The 21223-nt window shown below is 28.6% G+C and overlaps 5 protein-coding genes across 8 annotated transcripts; 3 read left to right on the top strand and 2 right to left on the bottom strand.

Moving 5' to 3' along the window:
- The first annotated feature begins 2422 nt into the window (after window positions 1-2422).
- On the top strand, window positions 2423-5873 carry LOC106790458 (peroxisomal membrane protein PMP34). Its single transcript, XM_014755352.1, has 8 exons — window positions 2423-3006; window positions 3126-3186; window positions 4216-4282; window positions 4449-4597; window positions 4727-4840; window positions 5070-5314; window positions 5399-5466; window positions 5552-5873. The coding sequence occupies exons 1-8, from the start codon at window positions 2935-2937 to the stop codon at window positions 5694-5696; spliced, it is 921 nt and encodes a 306-aa protein (XP_014610838.1). The 5' UTR covers window positions 2423-2934; the 3' UTR covers window positions 5697-5873.
- Window positions 5874-7725: 1852 nt separating this feature from the next.
- Window positions 7726-10999, bottom strand: LOC106790457. 2 transcript variants are annotated; one of them, XM_014755350.1, is made up of 7 exons: window positions 10898-10999; window positions 9550-10804; window positions 9277-9463; window positions 8793-9190; window positions 8488-8699; window positions 8118-8402; window positions 7726-8047 (listed from the first exon to the last, which is right to left on the bottom strand). In XM_014755350.1, exons 2-6 carry the CDS (start codon window positions 10689-10691, stop codon window positions 8386-8388), a joined length of 1956 nt encoding a protein of 651 aa, XP_014610836.1. In that variant the 5' UTR covers window positions 10692-10804; window positions 10898-10999; the 3' UTR covers window positions 7726-8047; window positions 8118-8385. The 2 variants fall into 2 exon arrangements, with proteins under 2 accessions (XP_014610836.1, XP_014610837.1); XM_014755351.1 differs by having other exon boundaries at window positions 8139-8402.
- Window positions 11000-12962: 1963 nt separating this feature from the next.
- LOC106790459 lies at window positions 12963-14685 on the bottom strand. Of its 3 annotated transcripts, XM_014755356.1 has the most exons (4): window positions 14421-14664; window positions 13810-13833; window positions 13483-13724; window positions 12963-13411 (listed from the first exon to the last, which is right to left on the bottom strand). In XM_014755356.1, the coding sequence occupies exons 3-4, from the start codon at window positions 13707-13709 to the stop codon at window positions 13153-13155; spliced, it is 486 nt and encodes a 161-aa protein (XP_014610842.1). In that variant the 5' UTR covers window positions 13710-13724; window positions 13810-13833; window positions 14421-14664; the 3' UTR covers window positions 12963-13152. The 3 variants fall into 3 exon arrangements, with proteins under 3 accessions (XP_014610842.1, XP_014610840.1, XP_014610841.1); XM_014755354.1 differs by having other exon boundaries at window positions 13483-13833; window positions 14421-14685; XM_014755355.1 differs by lacking the exon at window positions 14421-14664 and adding an exon at window positions 13915-13937 and having other exon boundaries at window positions 13483-13833.
- A 700-nt stretch (window positions 14686-15385) lies between these two features.
- LOC106790445 (chromosome transmission fidelity protein 18 homolog) lies at window positions 15386-19100 on the top strand. The gene is made up of 12 exons (XM_014755334.1): window positions 15386-15556; window positions 15625-15957; window positions 16034-16169; window positions 16247-16433; window positions 16540-16955; window positions 17023-17265; window positions 17339-17378; window positions 17514-17679; window positions 17793-18034; window positions 18114-18376; window positions 18491-18779; window positions 18906-19100. The coding sequence occupies exons 1-12, from the start codon at window positions 15475-15477 to the stop codon at window positions 19098-19100; spliced, it is 2592 nt and encodes an 863-aa protein (XP_014610820.1). The 5' UTR covers window positions 15386-15474.
- A 371-nt stretch (window positions 19101-19471) lies between these two features.
- Window positions 19472-21128, top strand: LOC106790449 (THUMP domain-containing protein 1). The gene is made up of 5 exons (XM_014755337.1): window positions 19472-19800; window positions 19879-20043; window positions 20107-20351; window positions 20436-20667; window positions 20781-21128. Exons 1-5 carry the CDS (start codon window positions 19606-19608, stop codon window positions 20940-20942), a joined length of 999 nt encoding a protein of 332 aa, XP_014610823.1. The 5' UTR covers window positions 19472-19605; the 3' UTR covers window positions 20943-21128.
- The last annotated feature ends 95 nt before the right edge of the window (window positions 21129-21223 follow it).

Below are 21223 nucleotides of genomic sequence, written 5' to 3'. Positions count from 1 at the left end.
TTGAGACTTCCTCAGCAACTTGATAGTTATGTTCATAAGTCAGACACATAGAACACATATAGTATATTATGTTCGAAAAGTTATAGTAGAATAACGTTTTTTAAAAATTGACTCTATATATAAGATAGTGAAAACTTATGACTGTAATAAAAATGATGTTATATTGACTTATGAACATAACTATCAAGTTGCTGAGGAAGTCTCAAATAGAGACGAAACGTTCCACGGATAAATGTAGTGTTCATCTTAATTAAACTCGTCCAAAAAACAACCTCCCTAAGAGTAAACTTAGTAATAATATTAATAAATTTTGGATAAGAAAAAAAATCTTGATTATATTAACATTTGTTTTAATGTTCCTGCGCAGTGATGACTACGAGGAGGTGGGGTAAAATTTTCATCTAATAAAACATGAAATCGAAATTAATTAATATTCAAAGTACGTTAAAAAGTATGTAATGTTTAAATAAATGTATATACGTTTAAACAATCTTAAATGTAAGTAAAAAACAGTAGAATATTAAAATAATTGTTAACTAATCGAAAAAAATGTATATTGCAATTTAGAAGCACTGAGTATATGTTCGGAGTACTGTCCTCCTCGAAATTCACTTTCAGACTGGCACGTTATTGTTTATGAAAGTACTTTTATTAAATGTTGTTTATATGACTTTCCATATAAGGAAATTTTATTTATTACGAATATTATTCCCGTTGCACACATGCGCAACGTTATAGGAAAGTCATGTAAACAACATTTAATAAAAGTAATTTTACAGAGGACAATGACTCATTTCAACGGTAGATTTCGAAGAGGACAGTACATAGATCATATTCTCCGAGCTTTTTAACAATAATAGACATTTCTATCGATTAATTAACAATTATTTTAATACTTTAATACACTTTCCTTATATTTTATATTGTTTAAACATATATGTACTAGTATAAGCATTACATACTTATTAACATAATTTAAATATTAAATGATTTCGATGTGATATTTTTTTCGATGAAAATTTCCCCCTCCGAAGTCACCACTGCACGGAAATAAGTGCATAAAAGTGAAGATATTCGTCGTACATACCCACGAAACAAATTTTCTCGTCATACACTTCATTTTATAAATGCAGACTTCTCACACGTACACGGGTTTTTCAAATTGTTAGATTTAACAACTAATCGTTGAGATTATTTTCTATTTGAACGTCTTAAATGATTAAAATAAGAATATATGTATAAGTACATTTCTGAAGGCACACACACACACATGTTTATACATTAAAAATTAAATATAATTATTTAAAATTCTCGTACAATATAACTATACTATAAAGAATACTGTATTCTTCCGTCATCGCGTTAAGTACCTAGTATCGCCCACTTGTGTTCCCGGTAGTAATTAAATGAAACTGGGTGGATAAAAAAGGCGACTTGTAAGCTTCTATATACATCTGCATTCTTTGACAACGTCATGACATTTTCTTACAATTTTTTTACATTTTGAGAGTTTTTAGATCATTTAAAAATCATAATGTGCAGGTATATTTAAATATGTTTTTCTCTACTATAAAAAATATAAAAAATAAAAAAAATTCATACTTATTTCATAAGAATTTATGACGACTTTGAAAGAATAAAAAAATGGACTTAACAACTTTTTTCAAACCAATTAACGTATACGATAACACACATTTTTTATATCATTAAAAATCAAGGAAATATTTCAATGGACCTCATTCAACTAAAATATCCTATATACAGTCAATCAAATAGTATTTAATAACAATGTTTAAAAAAAACGATGTATTTTTTTTCTTTTATAAAAGAATTACCATTGAAAGTAACAACATAAAAATATATATATATATATATAATTGGTAGCTAGAAGTTTAATGTGATAAATGAAATGTGAATAATTATCTGAATGATACTCGCTTATTTAAATAATTTAATAGTAGATGACTCTATAGAATCGCATTTTGCGCCTACTCATCGAATTTAGACTGAAACAAGGACGCATGCGTGGCAGGTTCGTCGACTGGTAATAATTATATAGAAAACACATATGTTGCAAGGATCCACTCTGTCAACTTGAATTGACGGTATACGTAATCCTCTTAAAAATTTGTGAAAGAATGTATATAATTAAGTAACCATAAACATCCGCAGGGCATTCGGCCTCAAAGATACAAAATAATAATATTCTTGATAATAATTAAACAATAATTTTTCTTGAGGTTATAGAGAAAAAAGAAGAAATAGGACAATTGTATAAATTCATTCGATTTGACTTGTATTTGAAAAAAGAAAAAAAACAGAAAAAAGGAAGAAAAAGTAGAAACGGATGACGTAATGGTCTCCCCCTTTTCCATTTATTCGCTCTTGACTAGAGCCGGTACTGGCGTCGAAGTCTAACAGCTATGCAGAATGACGAAAGCGGCCGGTGAACGAGGACGGTTTCAACTAAAGTGGGATTTCTCTTATATAATAGACATATTTTAACATCATTAATCGTTTATGTTGAAATATTATATATTTATAACTACATCGTTTATTATTATTTTGTCGTTTAGTTAAGGGAAATAAGTGATCAAATAACTGGATATTCATTTATTGATACCCAAACCGGTGTGTCGTCTCTGTCGTTTATCGACAACACCTCGACCAATCATATACGCGCTATCCTCGTTGAAAAAATCGATCTGTATTGTGGCGGACGGCAAAGTAGGGAGGAAGAATCATGAGGAATCGTTATACCTTACATCTTCCCTAAAACTCAACGAGTTAACAAGTCTAACGTATTATTTAATTTTATTTTTATTTTGTTAGATTTTTCGTAAAGATTTTCTCTTAAAGGCAAATCAAACGTTCTTATTACGCGCGCGTGCGCGCATATTTATTTTTTAATCTTATTGAAGAAAGTATTTCAAAATGGGCGGCAACGATGTTGGAAGAAGCGTTTTCACTTACGATACTTTGGTACACGCATTGTCAGGCGCAGCAGTAAGTATCGATTTATTTGATTACTCGATAATTATTTCATTTAAGTAATATACGGATTAATAATTAATATGCGAAGTGATTTATTTTCTTTATTTTTATTCATTTCATTTATTATTTAGGGTAGCGTCATCGCCATGGCAACCTTTTTCCCGCTGGACACTGTCAGAAGCCGACTCCAACGTGAGATTTTTCATTCGTTATTCATTTTTTCATATTAATTATATCCGTTCAAATGTCAGGCAAAAGTGAAAAAAAAAAAACAATAATATCTACGTATATATGTTAAAAATTATTATTTTTTTATTTTCGACACGGACTCCGTTTATCTTACATTTTTTTATATGACGTTTTTGATAACTCGGCTCGAACAAATGAGTGTTAAACTATTTGACAAAATCTAATCTTCCATTTTAAAATGTGTTCGTACGTTTTTATTTATATTTAAGTATTCGCTCGCGTAACGCATGTGTAAAACTAGGACGTGTGAAAAATTACGCCAAACATACAATGCACAATATTTCAATCGTGAATATCATACAAATATAATCGCGATAGATCGATCTCCGAACTTTTTTTAGGTCAATAATTATCCACACGCCACATAGTATATATTAAGAGGATTATTATTTGAAATAGGTTATTGTATAGAGACAATGAATATAAATTCCTTGCATAATTTTAATTATAATCTATCGTTAATCTTTGAACTCTGTTTTTTTTGTTCAATATTGTTGCATATCTACGTGTAACAAATATAATCTATTACTATTATTAATATTATAATATTTATACTATGTATATGTAAGGTGTCCTAAAAGTCATATTACCGAAATAAAAAATTCAAAATTTAGATTGGCAGGTAATTTGAAGAACGGTAACGTGAGTTCGTATTTTTTTTTTTTTAACAGAGTACTAAATACAATCTTGTTACTCTATTAATAAGCCAATATTGATGTTTTCTATTTTCGTCTGGGTAAAGCGACTTGTGGAATATTTTCTATATTAATAAATACAAATTATATCCCACAGCAGAAAATTATATCCAACCTGACGGAATAGTTTAATAATTACAAGGATAATAATCTCATAATTGTCACCTTTCGTGTTAAATAAGAATTCAAAACGTTCAAATATATAATCGAATGTATGCGAAGATATGCAATATTAAATGCTAATTACTCGAGATTGTTTTTTTCGAAATATTTACAGTTGAGGAAAATCGAGAAGCGAAGAATACGCTAACGATGATACGTGAATTGACTTCGAAAGAAGGACCGTAAGTTGCCATAACTAATTATCAAATGTATTTCCATGTTAGACGTCAAATGTAATATCTCTCTGTCCCATATTATCTTTAATAAAAAGTTCAACAAAAAAGTCTCACACAATGTCGTTTATATTTCAAATAATATTCATTGTTAACTTTAATATTTATCACTCAGGCATACGCTGTATCGAGGAATGGTGCCAGTTCTTCAAAGTCTTTGTGCCAGTAATTTCGTTTATTTCTACACATTTCATGGATTAAAAATGTTGAGAAGTAGGAGAAATCAAACAGCTGGAAACGATCTGTTGGTCGCATCGATCGCAGGTGCAATTTCGAATTGTTTCCTTTTTAAACACGATTTGTTTTCACGATCAATAAATAATAAATTAAACACACACACAAAAACGAAAAGGATTAATATTATTTTAAACGCATACACAACTATTTTCGCAGGTGTGATAAACGTGCTGACAACGACACCACTTTGGGTTGTTAATACGAGATTGAAAATGAAAGGGATCAATAGTGTTAACGAGAAAAACAATAACGATTATAACACGTTGTACGGTAAGTAAAATATAAAATGTTTTTATACTTTATGACGTATATAAATATTATAATAATGTACTCACTCTTCTAATATGCAGAAATAAAAAAAGATTCATTCACGCTCTTGTGCATATTTATGTTGCATAAAATGTTAGTTTTCCAATCACTTGAAACAAATGACGAAGAAAATAATTCAACGACGTACTTTTCTACCACATTTTTTTCTTTCTCGTTTGCTTTATTTCAGATGGTCTTTTCCATATATGGAAATATGAAGGAATAGAAAAATTATGGGCAGGTACGTTACCAAGTCTCCTTCTCGTAGCAAATCCAGCTATTCAATTCATGACATACGAGAGTATTAAAAGAAGAGTTAATGCTTCTTCTGGTATTCAACCATCAGCTTGGGTCTTTTTTGCTATTGGTGCGATCGCTAAAACGGTCGCCACGACATTAACTTATCCTTTACAATTAATACAAACGAAATTGAGGGTAAATAATATCAAATTATTCAAAAATAAATCTAATTTCAATTACGTAGGCATTTATGTACGTTTTTTTTGTGTTTTTTTTTAGCACGGATACAAGTATCCCGATTTACCGCCGAATGCTGGAACTATTCAAATTCTATTTTACATTTTAAAGTATGATCTATATTTTTCAATAAATTATCCAATCATTTATTAAATTAATATAACATCGTCCAAATGTTCGTTTATTTTTTTGTAGAAAACAAGGCTTACTTGGTTTATACAAAGGAATGGAAGCTAAACTATTGCAGACTGTTTTAACAGCGGCGTTGATGTTTTTAACTTATGAAAAAATATCAAGATTCGTATTTCGCATTCTTCTTCATAGACCTGTTGTCAGATAACGATATGATTAAACGCCTAAAGATTATATTTAAATATAAATGAATTACCAAAATTTAAATAAATATACAATTAATGCAAATTTTTTATTTCCTTCCGTGTTGCATCATTTTCGTATTAGTTTAATTTATTTGTTATAAATATAATTTTCACATTAAACTCATTAAATATGTAATTAAGGTATGCTAATGTATTTATTTCTAAATTTTCTTCATTTCAAGCACGCTGTATCAATTGTTTTCAAGGAAAAATCTCGTAAGCGTAAAGGTATACGATTTTAAGGGGCACTCATTATATATTTCTATAGAAAATTATAATACGCATATATAATTATAAAATTAGAGAGTATAATCGCATCGGCGATGTAGTTACGAATAAACCATCGTTGTTTTTCAAGATGACAATACAAAAAGAAAAAAAGTCGTCCAACCACGATTAACCACGATTTCGCGAAGATTCGGAACATGTGAACGCTTATATTTAAAATAAAAATACTGGCGAATTTAAGCAAAACGCCTTTGAACGTTCAATCAAATATCGATTATAAATTGAATTATTTAGTGTCGTCTCTTTCCCCAACAAATAAAAGTATTTCAAAATGGCTAAGTGAGGAAGCAAATTTTACGGAACCTTTAGATAATACTAATTGTACACTTGCGAAGATTCATCGCAAAAGGTTTAAAAGTGTACTCAAATTTTGGAGTAAATTGAAAATTCGAAAAGATTCAAAGAAACGATTTAACACAAATTCCGTATCCTCCAGGTATATCAAGATTTTCTAATAAAAATCATTTCAAATCACGTACTTCATTTTCCTTATCATTTTCTAAAGTTGGAATCTTCGTCATGCCGGGGAAACGATGAATACGCAAGTTCGAAATGAAATTCCGAAAACAAAGAAACAAATCTCGTCCCGTCAAAACAACAGTGCTAAAAATAAACAGAATATTAAAATCAAGCCAGTTATCACGTACGATTATGATGCGGTTATTAGTCAACCAGATGTACCCAATTTTTTCGGACAAAAATGCAACACCGGTGTACCAATACGAAAGAAATGTTTTTATACGCGTGGAAAAAGTAAATCGTCGAGTAAAAAAATGTCAGAAACCGAGTCAGAAACAACTTCTAATTCAAAATATCAAGACAAGGAAAATGAAACCATCGTTACTATTCCTGATGAAGAAGCTGCGGAAAACGAAACTACTCCTATTGAGGACGAGTCGACGCCAATTTTTTCTAAGGTTTGAACAAGTTTTTCTTTTCATCGATCAACCGCGCGATTTTCAGATAAAATATATTTTTCCTCCGTGTGTATAGAAATATTTGTCGAGAAATGACGTACAAAAGAAGAATGCGCAAAAAAACGATTTTGAAGATAAAGACAAAAGTGAAAATGACCAAAATTTCGATAATGTGACTCCTCGATCGTTAGCATTGCAAAAAAAAGAAAGTAAAATTCCTCGAGCAAAATCGGCCAAATCACCGGCCATTATTCAAATATCTCGTAATGAATCCGTGCAAAGATTATCCGTAACAACTTCGAAAAAATCGCTTGATACGATTTCACATGCGAAAGATATGAAGTAAATTTATTAAATGCACGATTGTTGAAAGTAAATCTCTTTCGAAATAATGATATTAACTTATTAAATATTCATAGGTGCATTTTGAGAAAAGAACAAAACTCATTTACATTTTTAAACGATGAACAGGACGGAAATGACGAGACAATTATTACAGAAACAACTCCTGCTGTTATTGGTAGTGCTAGTGATCCTTCAACCTTTACAGTTTTACAAAGGTTAAAACAGAGTCAAAATTATCGATCTTGCAATAATTATAATCCTGAATTATCCAGTTATCGAGATATTGACGATACACTGAGCGATTCGAGAAGTTCACCGGAAAGAAAATACATTTCGAAAAAATGGCGAAGGTAAGAATAATTTCTAATTTATTTTTTGAAAAAAAAGAAAGAAATGTAATTTAATTTTAAAGAAAGTTTGTTTTCCAATTGAAAAGATTTAGTTTTATTTTTTAATTGAATTGATTTTATTTGATTGAATTTAATTTAGATCTTTGAAACATCGCAAGTATATAGACACAAGCTCCGACGATTTTGACGTATCGTCGGATTATAGTTCCCAGAGCAGTGAGAAAAGAATACAAAATCGTAGAAATGTTCCCAATTCAGTCTCACCATTAGCAAAATCTTCCTTGGCAACTAAATCATCGTCGAGAGCTCAAAATCAACGTGGAAATACATTTTCCTTTTTCAACGCTCTTTTCGATATCGTTTTTTGGCCTTTTCTTTTCCTCAAGTCGGATCGATGATTTCGACAAATTTATTCTAAAAATAAAAAAATACAAGTTCATCGTAAATAATATTATTGTAATCAATATATCGTCGTGGGTCTTACGTTGCATAAATGCAGCATTACGTTTTGATGATGCAGATAAATATGTATATATCATCTCAAATATTTGATATATTTCTTATAATTATATTTCCTATTATTCTCTTATTTATGGATAATATTTGTTTGTTATATATTTAATAATTTCTCTATCAATTTTAAATAACGAATCAGAAAGTAACATTTCAGTGTATCAAATTTATATACACGCACGAGAAAATAAATTTTATGAAAAATTCATGGGCTTTTATTCACAGAATGTAAAAGAATATCATGGCACGCCGATTTCTGAAAGAGATGCATTGATTAACAATTTCTTAATTATTATAAAAGAAAAAGAAGAATTAGTATCTGTGCGACAAATATGATTTACCTTTATCCATGGGTGCTGTCTCATTAAATTGAAACTTTTTTGAGAAACGCGTGGATGTTAAGCTCTCATAAAGTTGTTCGATTTCATAAACAGTGTTTTCTAATATTTTGGAAAAAACTTTGTCGTTCTTTACCAAAGCTTTGTCAGCGACTATCGACAAATGCACTTGTTCGTTATAACTGAAGAGAGAAAATCCGATGCCTGTGTTACTTCTGCAAATTTTTTTATATATGATCAATAAAATAAAATTAAACTTAATCCGTAAAAGATGATCGTAAAGTCTTCATTAAAATTCCAAATTTTACTTGTTCGGTATCCAAAAAATAATATTTTTCACAGAATATCCCAGAATTCGTACTTCTTGACACCCAGGTAAATTGCTAAAAATCATCGTACTATGACTCTCTATCAAAGGTTTCAATAGTATTTCTGGTAATACAGCTGAGAGAAACTTCATTGTCCAAAAATTAATCGTATAATCTAAATCTGTTTGTAGTTTGTTATTATTTTTCATTATATCTTGTAGACGTTCGATAGTTCTCGAGTCTTCGTCTAAATTCGAATATACTTTGCCATTTATCTCGGAAATGCACAAAGGAAGTAGGCCAACCGAGATATCATTGGACAATTGAACTTGTTCCTTTGGATTTCCCATTTTAGCTGGCAGTACAACGGTCAGTGAATTAGGTGGAACTTCGTTGATCTGCGTGTTCGTTTTGAAAATATCAAATATTAAATAACACTTATCACAGAAAGATTTATCAAAATTAGCAAAGGATCTATACGCACGCGTAAAAAATATTTATGCACACTGGAGGACAAAGCTGCTAAAAATATTTCTACAAATCTTGCCCCAGTAATATGTTTTATTTCTTTGATCTTTGTTATAAGCTTTTGTTGATTGGAATTTCTGTAATCATCTTCCGACCAATAAGTAACTATTTTCTTTCCCGTTAATTTAGACCCGTGAAGAGAACTGAAAAGATAAAACTTGAAAATATATTCTACATATTAATTTCGATATATCATTGTAAAGTCAAATTTCGAATAATATTAACTAACTTTTGATCCATACTGCGAATGGCTTGTTCCATTAAATACGAGGGCATTAGAATAAAAACAATTAGAATTTTGGCAAAATTTGTAACATGTTCATAAACTACTTTCGTCATAAACTCCTTCAAAATGATCCACCAATTATACAACAATATCTGCATTTCATTTTTAAATTCATTAAAGGTAATATGTTCGAAGTATTTGATCTTTGCGTTTAAATAATTCTGTACGATCGTCTTTAAGATTCTAAGACTATGTGGATTGGCAAAGGGCATACAGGCAGAAAGCACGCTATCCGAATAACAAGACTGCTTGCAGCAGACGTTGAAATCTTGAACATAGTGAGTAAATATAGGCACGTTCAACGACGTTCTTTCACAATTTTTTCTTTCACGTCCCCCTAATGTATATATACACTTTTCTTTCAAGATAGTCGAGACTTCGTTAGATTTATCAGCAATAGTTTCCAAGAACATTTTTAATAGAGCAGTCCCATCTCCGACGGCATGATGAATACGAAATAAAACTGGGATCTTGATTTTATTTCTTCTTCCACGATCAACAATAAAATGGCTTTCTTTCATACAGCGAACGTGTTTATTATTTACGCGTGAACAATTCTTCGAGATTAATATTTCCCAACATGTCGAATGTTGTTGAGGAAGTGGTTGATTACACTTCCATTCCAATGTTTTTTTCAACGATTTGCCGTAAATGTCATCGCAGTATCCATCGCAATGTGTTTGATCGTGTTCGAGCCATTTAATTCTTTCCTTTAAATCTATCTCCTCGGTTCTTTCCCAAAAATAATAACCATACTTCTTGTTTTTACGATAAAGTATTTTTTCGAAAGGTGAACCAATTAATCGATCTTTAATTAAATGTCTAAAGCTTTCTAAGACGTTCGAATTAACTTGAAATTGATCCTTCTCCAAAACTACTAGAACGTTTATGACAGAAAGGGCAGAAGGTTCTTCTATAGCCCAAATGCAATCGGTGCCATCCAAGAGACCAATGAATCTGTCTTTTAATTGATACTTCAATACTGCTTCGACGATAAGACGATAAATAGAAAAGAAAGTTATTAATATCGTCAATAGAGGAATCAAAAGACAAAATAAACCGTAATTAAAAAGCATCCAATGCATATTTGATGTTGTTAGTATTATCAATGGTGAAAAATCATCGTCGAAACTCAATGAAAATGGAATCTTTCCTCTTGATTTTACTTTGATTTCTTCGAAAAATGATAATCTTTGATCTAAAATGAATCATATTAGAACTTTTTTTTTAATCATACTACACGCGCGATTATCTACTCAAGATAATATTTCTTTTTTTATTGGTCACTTACGAGATATGTGAGAAAGAACGATTAGACGATAGCCCAGTGACGTATAACGCACCAAGTGAACTTTCCGTCCTCGGATTCACTGTTCATATAACGAAGCACTTGTATTTACTTAATAATGACAATCCAATTATAAAGAAACCTTTTATTTAATATTATTATTTGCTGATATAATGAATTATATTATCACGTATGTGTGTCAGTAATTATGGTAGTGACTTAAGCTCTAATCAAAATTAGTTAAATTAATTTTATATTATTTCCTTATATTGTTTCAGGCTCAAAACTATTCAACCCATCTATGGTTGATTTTTACGTAGAATAAAAATTAAACAAATAATATTAAAACTTAACGTACAAAAATTTGTTTATTAATTTTTGAATATAAACGTTAGATAAATTACATTCCGAAGGAACATTTCTGTAAAGACAGGGCACTGCTACTTCTACTACTTTTGCATGCACGTCTTGCTTCTTGCAAATGTGCTCTTAAAAGTGCATTCTCGTATACCAACCGATCACCTCGTCGTATTTCCATGGTCAGTTGAGCATCTTTGTCTAAAGACAGGTGTATTTCTGACTTGCTGGGAACATTCGCGTTACGTGTCTTTCGCAACGCATCCTTTGAAATGATAATCAAACTCTTTTACTTGTTAAGAGAACAACCCTACAAAAGTTTTATTCTACCTGTAAGGTCTCGATCGAACCTCTCAATAAAACTTCTTCCTCGTCCTTACGTTTTTTAAGATTCATATATTTAGTACAAACTCTTTTTATTACCTCTTCGCGTTCTATTAAATGTTCGTCCACATTAAATAACTTTCGTTCAAGTATATCTATCTATATCGAACAAACGAACGTTCAACGATATCGATAAATTAGAATAGTTTGTAATAAACTGGATAAATCAATTGGAAATGTCATAAACCTGTTCATTCTTTTCTTCAACGGCTGCATTCATGGTAACAATTTCTTTCTTCAATTTTTCGTTTTGCTTCAACAAATCGTCGTACCTAATGAAAATTGGTTTTCATAGAAATATTTGAATACTCGCGTAATCGATAGTATCTTATAGGGATTACTTTCTGTGCCAAATCCGTTGTACTTCTGTTTTCAAAGGTTCCGGTAACGTGTCCGTATTTCCAATACGAGCATCCGTTACATTTTGTCTAAATAAATCTAATTGTAAGAAATAAATCATAATTATAACGATTGACAAGAAAAAAAATATATTTGTTACTATTATTATATATGTCGACTAACTCAACATATTTTTATTCCGTTTATTAGCTTTCCTGAGATCATCGATCATAGCAACTTTTTGCGCTTTCAAAGTAGAATATCGCAGCCATTGTTCTGATTCCAAAATACGAGACAACGTTAAACTCGCTTCTAATTGATCTATGGTCTCAAATAAATTTTCTAGCTTTGTCTTGGTAAGTTCTTTTTGAAATATTTCTAAAATTATTATTATTTTTTTATGTAAAAATATATCTTGAAAAAACATTATCGATCTTATTTTTACATACTAACTCTCATCCTTTCTCAATGGATCATTATGAAACGTAAAATCATTATTTTCTCTTCTATAATTTTCTACTGCTACCGTGGTTGTATGAATATTTGTAATAATATTTTGTTGAAAAGTATTTACTGATTCTTGTGACGTTTCACTGACTCTTTTCTCCATTTTAGTTTTACTGATAAAGACAAAAACGTATTAATGTATTCAATCTTCGGAGAGTTTAAAAATTCGTATTATTATACCTTATTACATTATTAGAATGGTAAATAATTCCTCCCATGTTGCCTATTTAAAAAGTTTACTTTTAAAAAAGCTGTTTAACCTTGTTTACTTATCGAACTGCCAATAATAAACAGATGGACGTTAATTAAAACAAACCAAATATTACATATGAATATTATGCTAACTTCAAACCTCTATGCTTATGCGTATAATGTTTATATTTGTAACGTTTATCAAATAAATTAATGAAAAATTAGATTAATATAAAAAAAAATCTGAAGAATATAAGACATTTTGAAATAAAGATAATACAATTTAAAATTGGTTTCGTCATCAAAAATATAGTTTCTTTCGTGCAATACAATATATCTATTATTATAAGTGTATATGTAATTACAAGATAGTAAATCTTAAAATATCACTTGAAAACATATTGGTACCATATATAATAACGCGTTATATTAAAAATATAATAATACATCGATTTTATACAACAAAAAATTGTAACACTTTATTTAGTCATAGGACATGGTTCTGATGCATATCGTTTAAAACTTCCATGTGCACTTCTTAAATGATCTGTCAAACGTTCCCTCGTATCTTCCATAACTGCGAGCATCGTTATTCTGGACTCACTGTTTAGAGCATCATTGAAACGTTCCAAGAGTGCTAAATCTATCTGTGGAACACCATCCAAATCTTCGAGAAATACTTTCATGCTCCTAACGTCATTTTGTAAGCCTTCTAAATTCAAATCTTTCGACAACGTGCTGTTAAGACAATAATTACGCTACAATATTGAATATACGAATTCAATAAAAAATAAAAATCATATACGTACTTTTGTTCTTTCTCGATAAATTCCGAACAAGTTTCGTATAAATCTAAACATTCGAGATTATCATGAAGATCTCGTTGTTCCAAATATCTTCGAAATATTTGTCTACCACGCGGATCCGTTAGAGTTTTAATAATATTATCTGTTATCTGATCCAATTCTTCGCGTTTTAAACCAGAAGTACACTTTCCGATGCATCCTATCATTTTTCTTGATAAAGAAGCCTGCATACTTCATGCCGCTTACTTAAGAATTTTCAGAATATTATTGAAATAAATATTCAAACAGTCAAGTTCGTAAGCACGCACTTAAACGGTATTATTTCCATACCTTAGCACAGCCAAGACGCAAAACCTAGAAACATAATTAATACCTTTAAAAATAATTTAATATAAATATTAGAGATTAATTATTGTTAATATTTTTTTATTTTACAATTTTTCCATCACGTCTATATCAATGATACTGCTGTATGCTTGGAAGACATTCGAAAGAACATAATCATAATAAACAACGTTGTGCGAACTACAATATTACGTCAGAGTAACAATGAAACATCAAATTATAATTATACAAGGTGTCCCGAAAGTTGTTTTACTGACAGAGTGAAAAAATATATAGATCTATGACACCGCCATTCAGAAAATCTGTCAAAAACTATTGTTTATTATAAAGTGACTTTTTGGACACTTTGTACGCGTTTATATGTTTGAAATTCTAAATATATTTTTATTATTCTCGGAAAATTACCAATAATAAATCGTCGATGAATTGAAATATATATATATATATAAAATAAATTGATTTCCTTTTCTCATTTAGAATAGATAAATTAGGGAATATCTTTTTCTGTTCTATGACTAAAGCCAACCCTAGGTATATATAACAAAGAACATTATCGATCGCAAATTTTGCCGGCCGGATTTACGCTTACTGCTTACCTTAATCGTAGTATGACCCATTTTCTGAATATAAAAAGACAGTAAAACTTGAGATGTTCATCGTTATTAATAGGTTTTCAAAAAAACGTTACGGAATGTATGAATATATTGTATATTGATAAGATATACACTTTGTTTTTTAATTTCGCTAAAAATAATCACGTGATTCAAACTAAAGCATAACAAATCACATCACCACGAAACGCACTATGCTGCTTCACAGCGGTAACTGAACTTCACTTAAACTCCTTTTCAGAAAAGTGCCCTCTAGCTTTTTGCGAGACATCTTATGTGTTAGTATAAGATAAAAATATCTTCAACAAAAACAACTGTTAATAATTTTTGTTTTCCATCCTTTATATTTTTTAATCCTACATTTGATTATGTGTTACAAAATAAAATGACTCACATGTTCAAGATCAGTCATAGTCTTCTTATATTCGTCTTAAACTTAAATATTACCATTTTACAATGAATATAAATATCTACATATTGCAAATATATGTAAAGATGAGAAAGACCAACCTGTTACATATTTAAAATGCGATGAATCTACCAAGGAGTGTCGTTTGGTATTCTAAAGATTATTTACAATACAATGCATGTTGCTGCACAACGTGCACTACATACGTAATTTATGTTTTACTATTTTACTACAATGTTTTATAAAACAGTATGATCTATATATTATTAAGATACCATATTTAATAATTGAAAATAAATAAAAAATTGTATCGTATATACTTCCTTTGTTCTTATTTTATTTCCATTATTGTTTATTAATTTTCAAATTAACAATAATCTACTCATAAACCAAACTATCGAATTTTATAACTTAATCGATTAGTTCTTTCTCCAATGTCTAGCCAATCAGCGTTGCTATTACTCGTATATCCGCTATTAACCAATAGGATCAAATATGATTATCTAACCTACAATAAAAGAAGGCGCGAAAATGTTTCGATATGAAAAGGAACATAACCAATAATATGTAATTTAAAGATAATTAATTTTATGTTTTTTTATATATGTTTATTTTTCTACAATACACGAAATGGATAATGAATTTCCAGATTCAGATGAAGAATATGATTTGGTACATAAAGATGACTTTAACGTTTTAAAAGAAATCGAAGGTATAAGTTTAATAACCTCTCTAATTATAATTAACTATAAGATTTTCATATAAACATTTATTTTCTAGCTGAATTAGATAACAAGAAGAATCTTCAAAATAATAAGGAACAAACCTCAAAACAAACCAAAACACAAAAATTATTTGGAAATGATTACAGTCAGCCAAGCACTTCTTTTCAAGCAAATGAATCTTCTAATAATTTCATAACTGATTCTAGAAAACAACAATTCCATTCGCAACAAACAAAAACACAAATACTGATTGAAAATGATAACTGTCAGCCAAGCACTTCTTTCCAAACAATTGAATCTTATAATAATCCCATAAGTAATTGTAGAAAAAGAAATTATGATGAGCTATTTGGTGATATATCAGATTTATTGGAAAAAGATACTTTCCGTATGTATGAACACAAATATTGAATTCTTCTTTCAAAATATTAAATGTTTTTTACTTTGATATATTTATCTTGTAGCTGAATTAATAGAGCCGAAAGAAAAAAGACCTTGTTGGAATGAAACAGATGCTATTATTAAAACAGTTATTAACACAAGAAAAAGATTGTTAGAAAATGATAGTAATATATCTAATGAAACCGATTATTATCAAAAGTAAGAAAATATATAACTTATTATTTAAAACTCTATTTATAACTTCAATAATTTAATAAGTGCCTTTTTAATAATAGTGAAAAGGATAGCATTTCTTTACGTGTACCACCCTGGAATTTTATAGCATTAACTAGACCATTCGATTCTCAACGTATGTATATTAGAATAAAGAATGAAGAAAATATCTCTGTAGAATCCAGAAAACCTATTCATAATCTACTATCGGTATCATATAATCAACTTAAAGCAGAAGCAGAAGAAATTGTAAGTACATTAAAAATAAAACTTACAACATTACTTAAAGTACCAATTTATATATTATAATATCTTGATATATTATTTATGTATACATTAATTTGTACCATAATAGATTGTTAACAATGCAAAACGTGCAAGCATAGCAGTGACTACATCTTTTTATTGTGACGAAACAAGTGGCACTGAATTATGGGTTGATAAATATAAACCTAAAAAATATATAGAACTCCTTTCAGATGAAAATGTTAATAGACAGTTTTTATATTGGTTAAAGTTATGGGATAAAGTAGTATTTCATAAAGAAGTATCTACTCGAAAACAAAAGATTAATGTATCTACGTCAGATAAGTTTGTAAATAATAAACAGAATGATCTAGACGATAAAGGATATCCTATTCAAAAGATAGTATTACTTACAGGCCCTCCTGGTTTAGGAAAAACAACTTTAGCACATTTAGCAGCTAAACATGTTGGTTATAATATTATTGAAGTTAATGCAAGCGATGAAAGAGGACCCGATGCTTTTAGGTGATTTTACATAGATTAATAATGTAGCTTTATTCAATATAAATATTCATAAATATTTTATTTACAGACAAATTTTACGCTCTTCAACACAAATGAAAGCAGTCTTAGGTAAGGATCCACGTCCAAATTGTTTAATTCTTGATGAAATAGACGGTGCACCAATAGCTTCGATTGAAGAACTTATCAGATTTGTACAAGGAAAATCCTCTTCCAAGGGTAAAACGAATAAATTGAAAACTGACAAAGAAGGAGAAAGTTGTCAACGCCCTATAATTTGTATTTGTAATGAATTATATACTCCATCTCTAAGGTATGTATTTTAATTAATGATACGCAATTTAATTTACAAAATTAACAAAAACATTGATTATATTATATTCTAGATCACTGAGAAATGTTGCTCTAGTCATAGCTGTACCACCAGTAAGTACTACACGAATAGTACAACGACTAATGGAAATTGCACAAAAAGAAAAATTAAAAATAAATCAAAATGATCTTCTAAAATTAGTAGAAAATTGTGATTGTGATATAAGATCTTGTCTTGGTACGTTACAGTATATGGGGAACGTTAATATAAAACATAATGTATCTATAGGATTAAAAGATTCTCGGAAGGGATTATTTGATACATGGAAAGAAATTCTTAAAGTTCCTTTTACTAAACTAGGTATTCTATCCACTCGTGATAGAATGCATAAAGTATTGAAAATAGTACAAAGTGGTAATTTGATGATTTTTTTCATTTTTAGTATTAATTACTTGCTTGGTTTTCTCATCTATTTTGTTACTCGAACATGATTGTTATTGCATTAATATAATATTTTTCTTAAATAGGAGACAATGAAAAATTAGTTCAGGGCATATTTCATAATTATCCTATAAATTGTACTGAGAAACTTCAAAATGTATCTGTAGCAACTGAATGGTTTCAATTTTATGATGAAATTTCAACATCTGTTTTACACCATCAAACTTGGTCGATTATGCCGTATACAAATTATGCATTTCTTATATGGCATTTGTATTTATCCACTACGAAAATTCCGAAATTATTTTTCCCCATTATCATATTTGAAGTAATTATTTTTATGTTAAATTCTAATAATTATAAGTAAACAATATGTAAACAAGTAAAAATTTATTTTATATTTATAGACAAATCAAAAAATTACTAAAAACACAAGCAACTTAACAGCAGTTAAACGTAATCGTGGAATTGATAATATAACATTGATTATGGACTTTACTCCTATTCTACCAGATCTGTTGAATCCACAAATTCGTACTGTTTCTGGTCATTTATATTCTTCTACAGAAAAAGCTAATCTCTCACGTGTCGTTAACATTATGCTTGATTTTGGACTAACTTTAGTACAAGAAAAAAATACAGAAGGAAGATACGAATACAAATTGAACCCGTAAGTGAAACTTTAAAAATTATCTTGTATAATTAATAGTAATCATACTATACATGTTATTCATTTATATTGTAAAAAATATAGCAATTAATCTGATTTCATTATTAACTATAGTGATATTTATGATATTGGCTGCTTTAATGATTGTAAAAATCGTATCAAAATTCCTTATACTATATTACAAATTATTTCTCAAGAATTACAAATTGAATTTGTTAAGAGATCTACAAAAGTCACAGGAATTACGCAAAATAATACAGAGAAAAAAGTAGAAAACAAAATTCAAGAAAAGGGCATGGATGTAAATTCAATACAATCAGAAACATTTATGAAAAAAGCCCCTAATACGTCTATCATGTCAAATTTTCTGAAATGGGGTAATACGATTCCAGCAAAAATTTCAGTAAGTTTTTTAAGAATCTTTAAGAATATTCTATAATAATAATAATTATTACTATTATAATATTTAATTAATATAAATTATTTTATTAACGCGTTAGCTGTACTAATCTTTGTTATTTAATCGTAGCCGAAAAGAAATTTATTGGGTGAGACAGCGGTACCAGATGATAATAATTTAAAAACAAATACAATAGTATCTCCAAAATCAAAAGAAATAAAACAAATCCGAGACATTATAAATAAGTATGGTGTTTGGTATAAATATAAAGAAGGTTTAACTACTGCAGTACGACGACAAGTTTTAATAAAAGATCTATTATAACTATTTTTAGTATTAATTAATATATACGTATACATATACATATATACATATAATATAATAAATATTATTTTAAGATAATTGTAACTAACTTAAGATATATTTTTTTTATAACTTTAATATATTTTTATATCTTGAACATAAATTTTTTTATAATATCTATTACTAACCGCAAAGAATATTATATATAGTTAATATAAATCTTTGGAAAAATTATAATCTTTAATTTAATTTTCTTAAAATATAAGGAATATATTTATTTTTAAATTTTCATTCAATTATAAACTTTATTTAAATTCCTTTTTGTATGTAATATATGATTATAGAGATATATCTGCATATCTAGAGTATCGAATATATATATATATATCGATAGTATCGAAAAATATATCGATATTTACACAACTGTTAAAACTACTTGAACTATATAGTTATAAAAGCGAATTTTTTATTTTGTGAAATTATTTGAATTATTATAACTGTTGTTATAATTATATTGCTTATATAAATGGAGTATAAAAGGAAAAAGTATTACTATCCGAATAAAGAAAGTAACCTCAAAAAATGTAAATTATTTAATTTAGAAACCGGCATGACAGGATTTCTATGCACATGTAATTTTCGTGAAAAAGATTGTGTACGAGATGCGTATAAATTACTTAACGAATTTGCTGATAAAATTGATGAATTAAATAAAGATAAAGTAATTAAGATTGAAAATAAATTAACTGTAATTGCTGCTAAAATTTTTGTCTAGAAGCCATATATTTATTATTTTTAGATAACAATCTGTACAGAGGGAAGTTCTATAATAAATGAAATACAGTCTCCAGAGAATGATGAACAAAATAATAGTGATGAAGAAGATATATCGACTGCTTTGAGCAAAGAAATTAATCAATTAAAAGCAGAATCTGATAAACCAATCGCTTTAAGAAGATTTCAGGTAAGATTTTCTACAAAGAAACTAATTTGATATTATTCGTTATTCTAATTGTTCTTTTACCAGGTGGTAAATACTGGTGTAAAAAATGTAGTTTTTATTAAAACTACATTATCAAATCCCTTAAAATTAGTTAGTAATATAATCAAAGAATTAGACAGGACCAAAAAACAACGGAGTAGATTCTTGCTAAGACTTTTACCAATAGAAGCTGTATGCAAAGCATATATGAACGACATTAAATCGGTAGCAAGTGTGATATTTGAAAAATATTTTTCTCAAGAACCGAAAACATTTAGTATTGTATTTAAGTAAGTATTATTCAATTATAATCAAAATGCCTCCAATTGTTTTTAATATTGCTACAAATATAATACAAAAAATATTGTTTTCAGTCGTCACAGTAACGACAGTGTACATAGAGAAGAAATTATTAACGATTTAGCAGAAATAATCAAGAAAAAGAATCCAGGAAACAGAGCTAATTTAAAAAATCCAGAACTTGCTGTTGTAGTAGAAGTAATAAGGGGTCTATGTTTAATATCAATTGCACCTGATTATTATAAATATAGGAAGTATAATTTACTTGAAATTTGTGCTCGAAAGCAAAATGATACACATGTTAAGGTATATTATATATTTTAATAATTACGCACCAATGTTAGTGGCTATTTATAAATAAATAATTTTTCGAGATCATTACATCATTATTAGAAATATTCCATTATTTTTATGTATAGGACTCAGATACAAAAAATTCAGATACAGACAAGAAAGAGACTGAAATATCAAATGTGTCTACTACTAATGTTGAAGATACAATAACGCAAGACAATGAAGATGATAATGCCACAAAGTCTGAAACATCAAATATGACTGAAGAAGTACAAGATGAAAAGTAACATCATATTTCTTATAATTTAAAAACAAAATAAAAATTTTTTTAGTTAATTATAACAAAAATTGAATTCTTGTAAAAAGTTCATTTCTTCTCTATATAAAATTTTGTTAATTCTCCAAATAGAATATAATACACGAATACAATATTTACATTATTACTAAGTTTACTCTTAGGGAGGTTGTTTTTTGGACGGGTTTAATTAAGATGAACACTATATTTATCCGTTGAACGTTTCGTCTCTACTTGAGACTTCCTCAGCAACTTGATAGTTATGTTCATAAG

This window comes from Polistes canadensis, unplaced genomic scaffold, assembly GCF_001313835.1.
Source record: "Polistes canadensis isolate GaletaPanama2010 unplaced genomic scaffold, ASM131383v1 scaffold_240, whole genome shotgun sequence".
Taxonomy (NCBI): Eukaryota; Metazoa; Arthropoda; class Insecta; order Hymenoptera; family Vespidae; genus Polistes; species Polistes canadensis.
The sequence above is the reverse complement of the archived record's forward strand: the minus strand, read 5'-3'. Positions and strand labels throughout refer to the sequence as shown.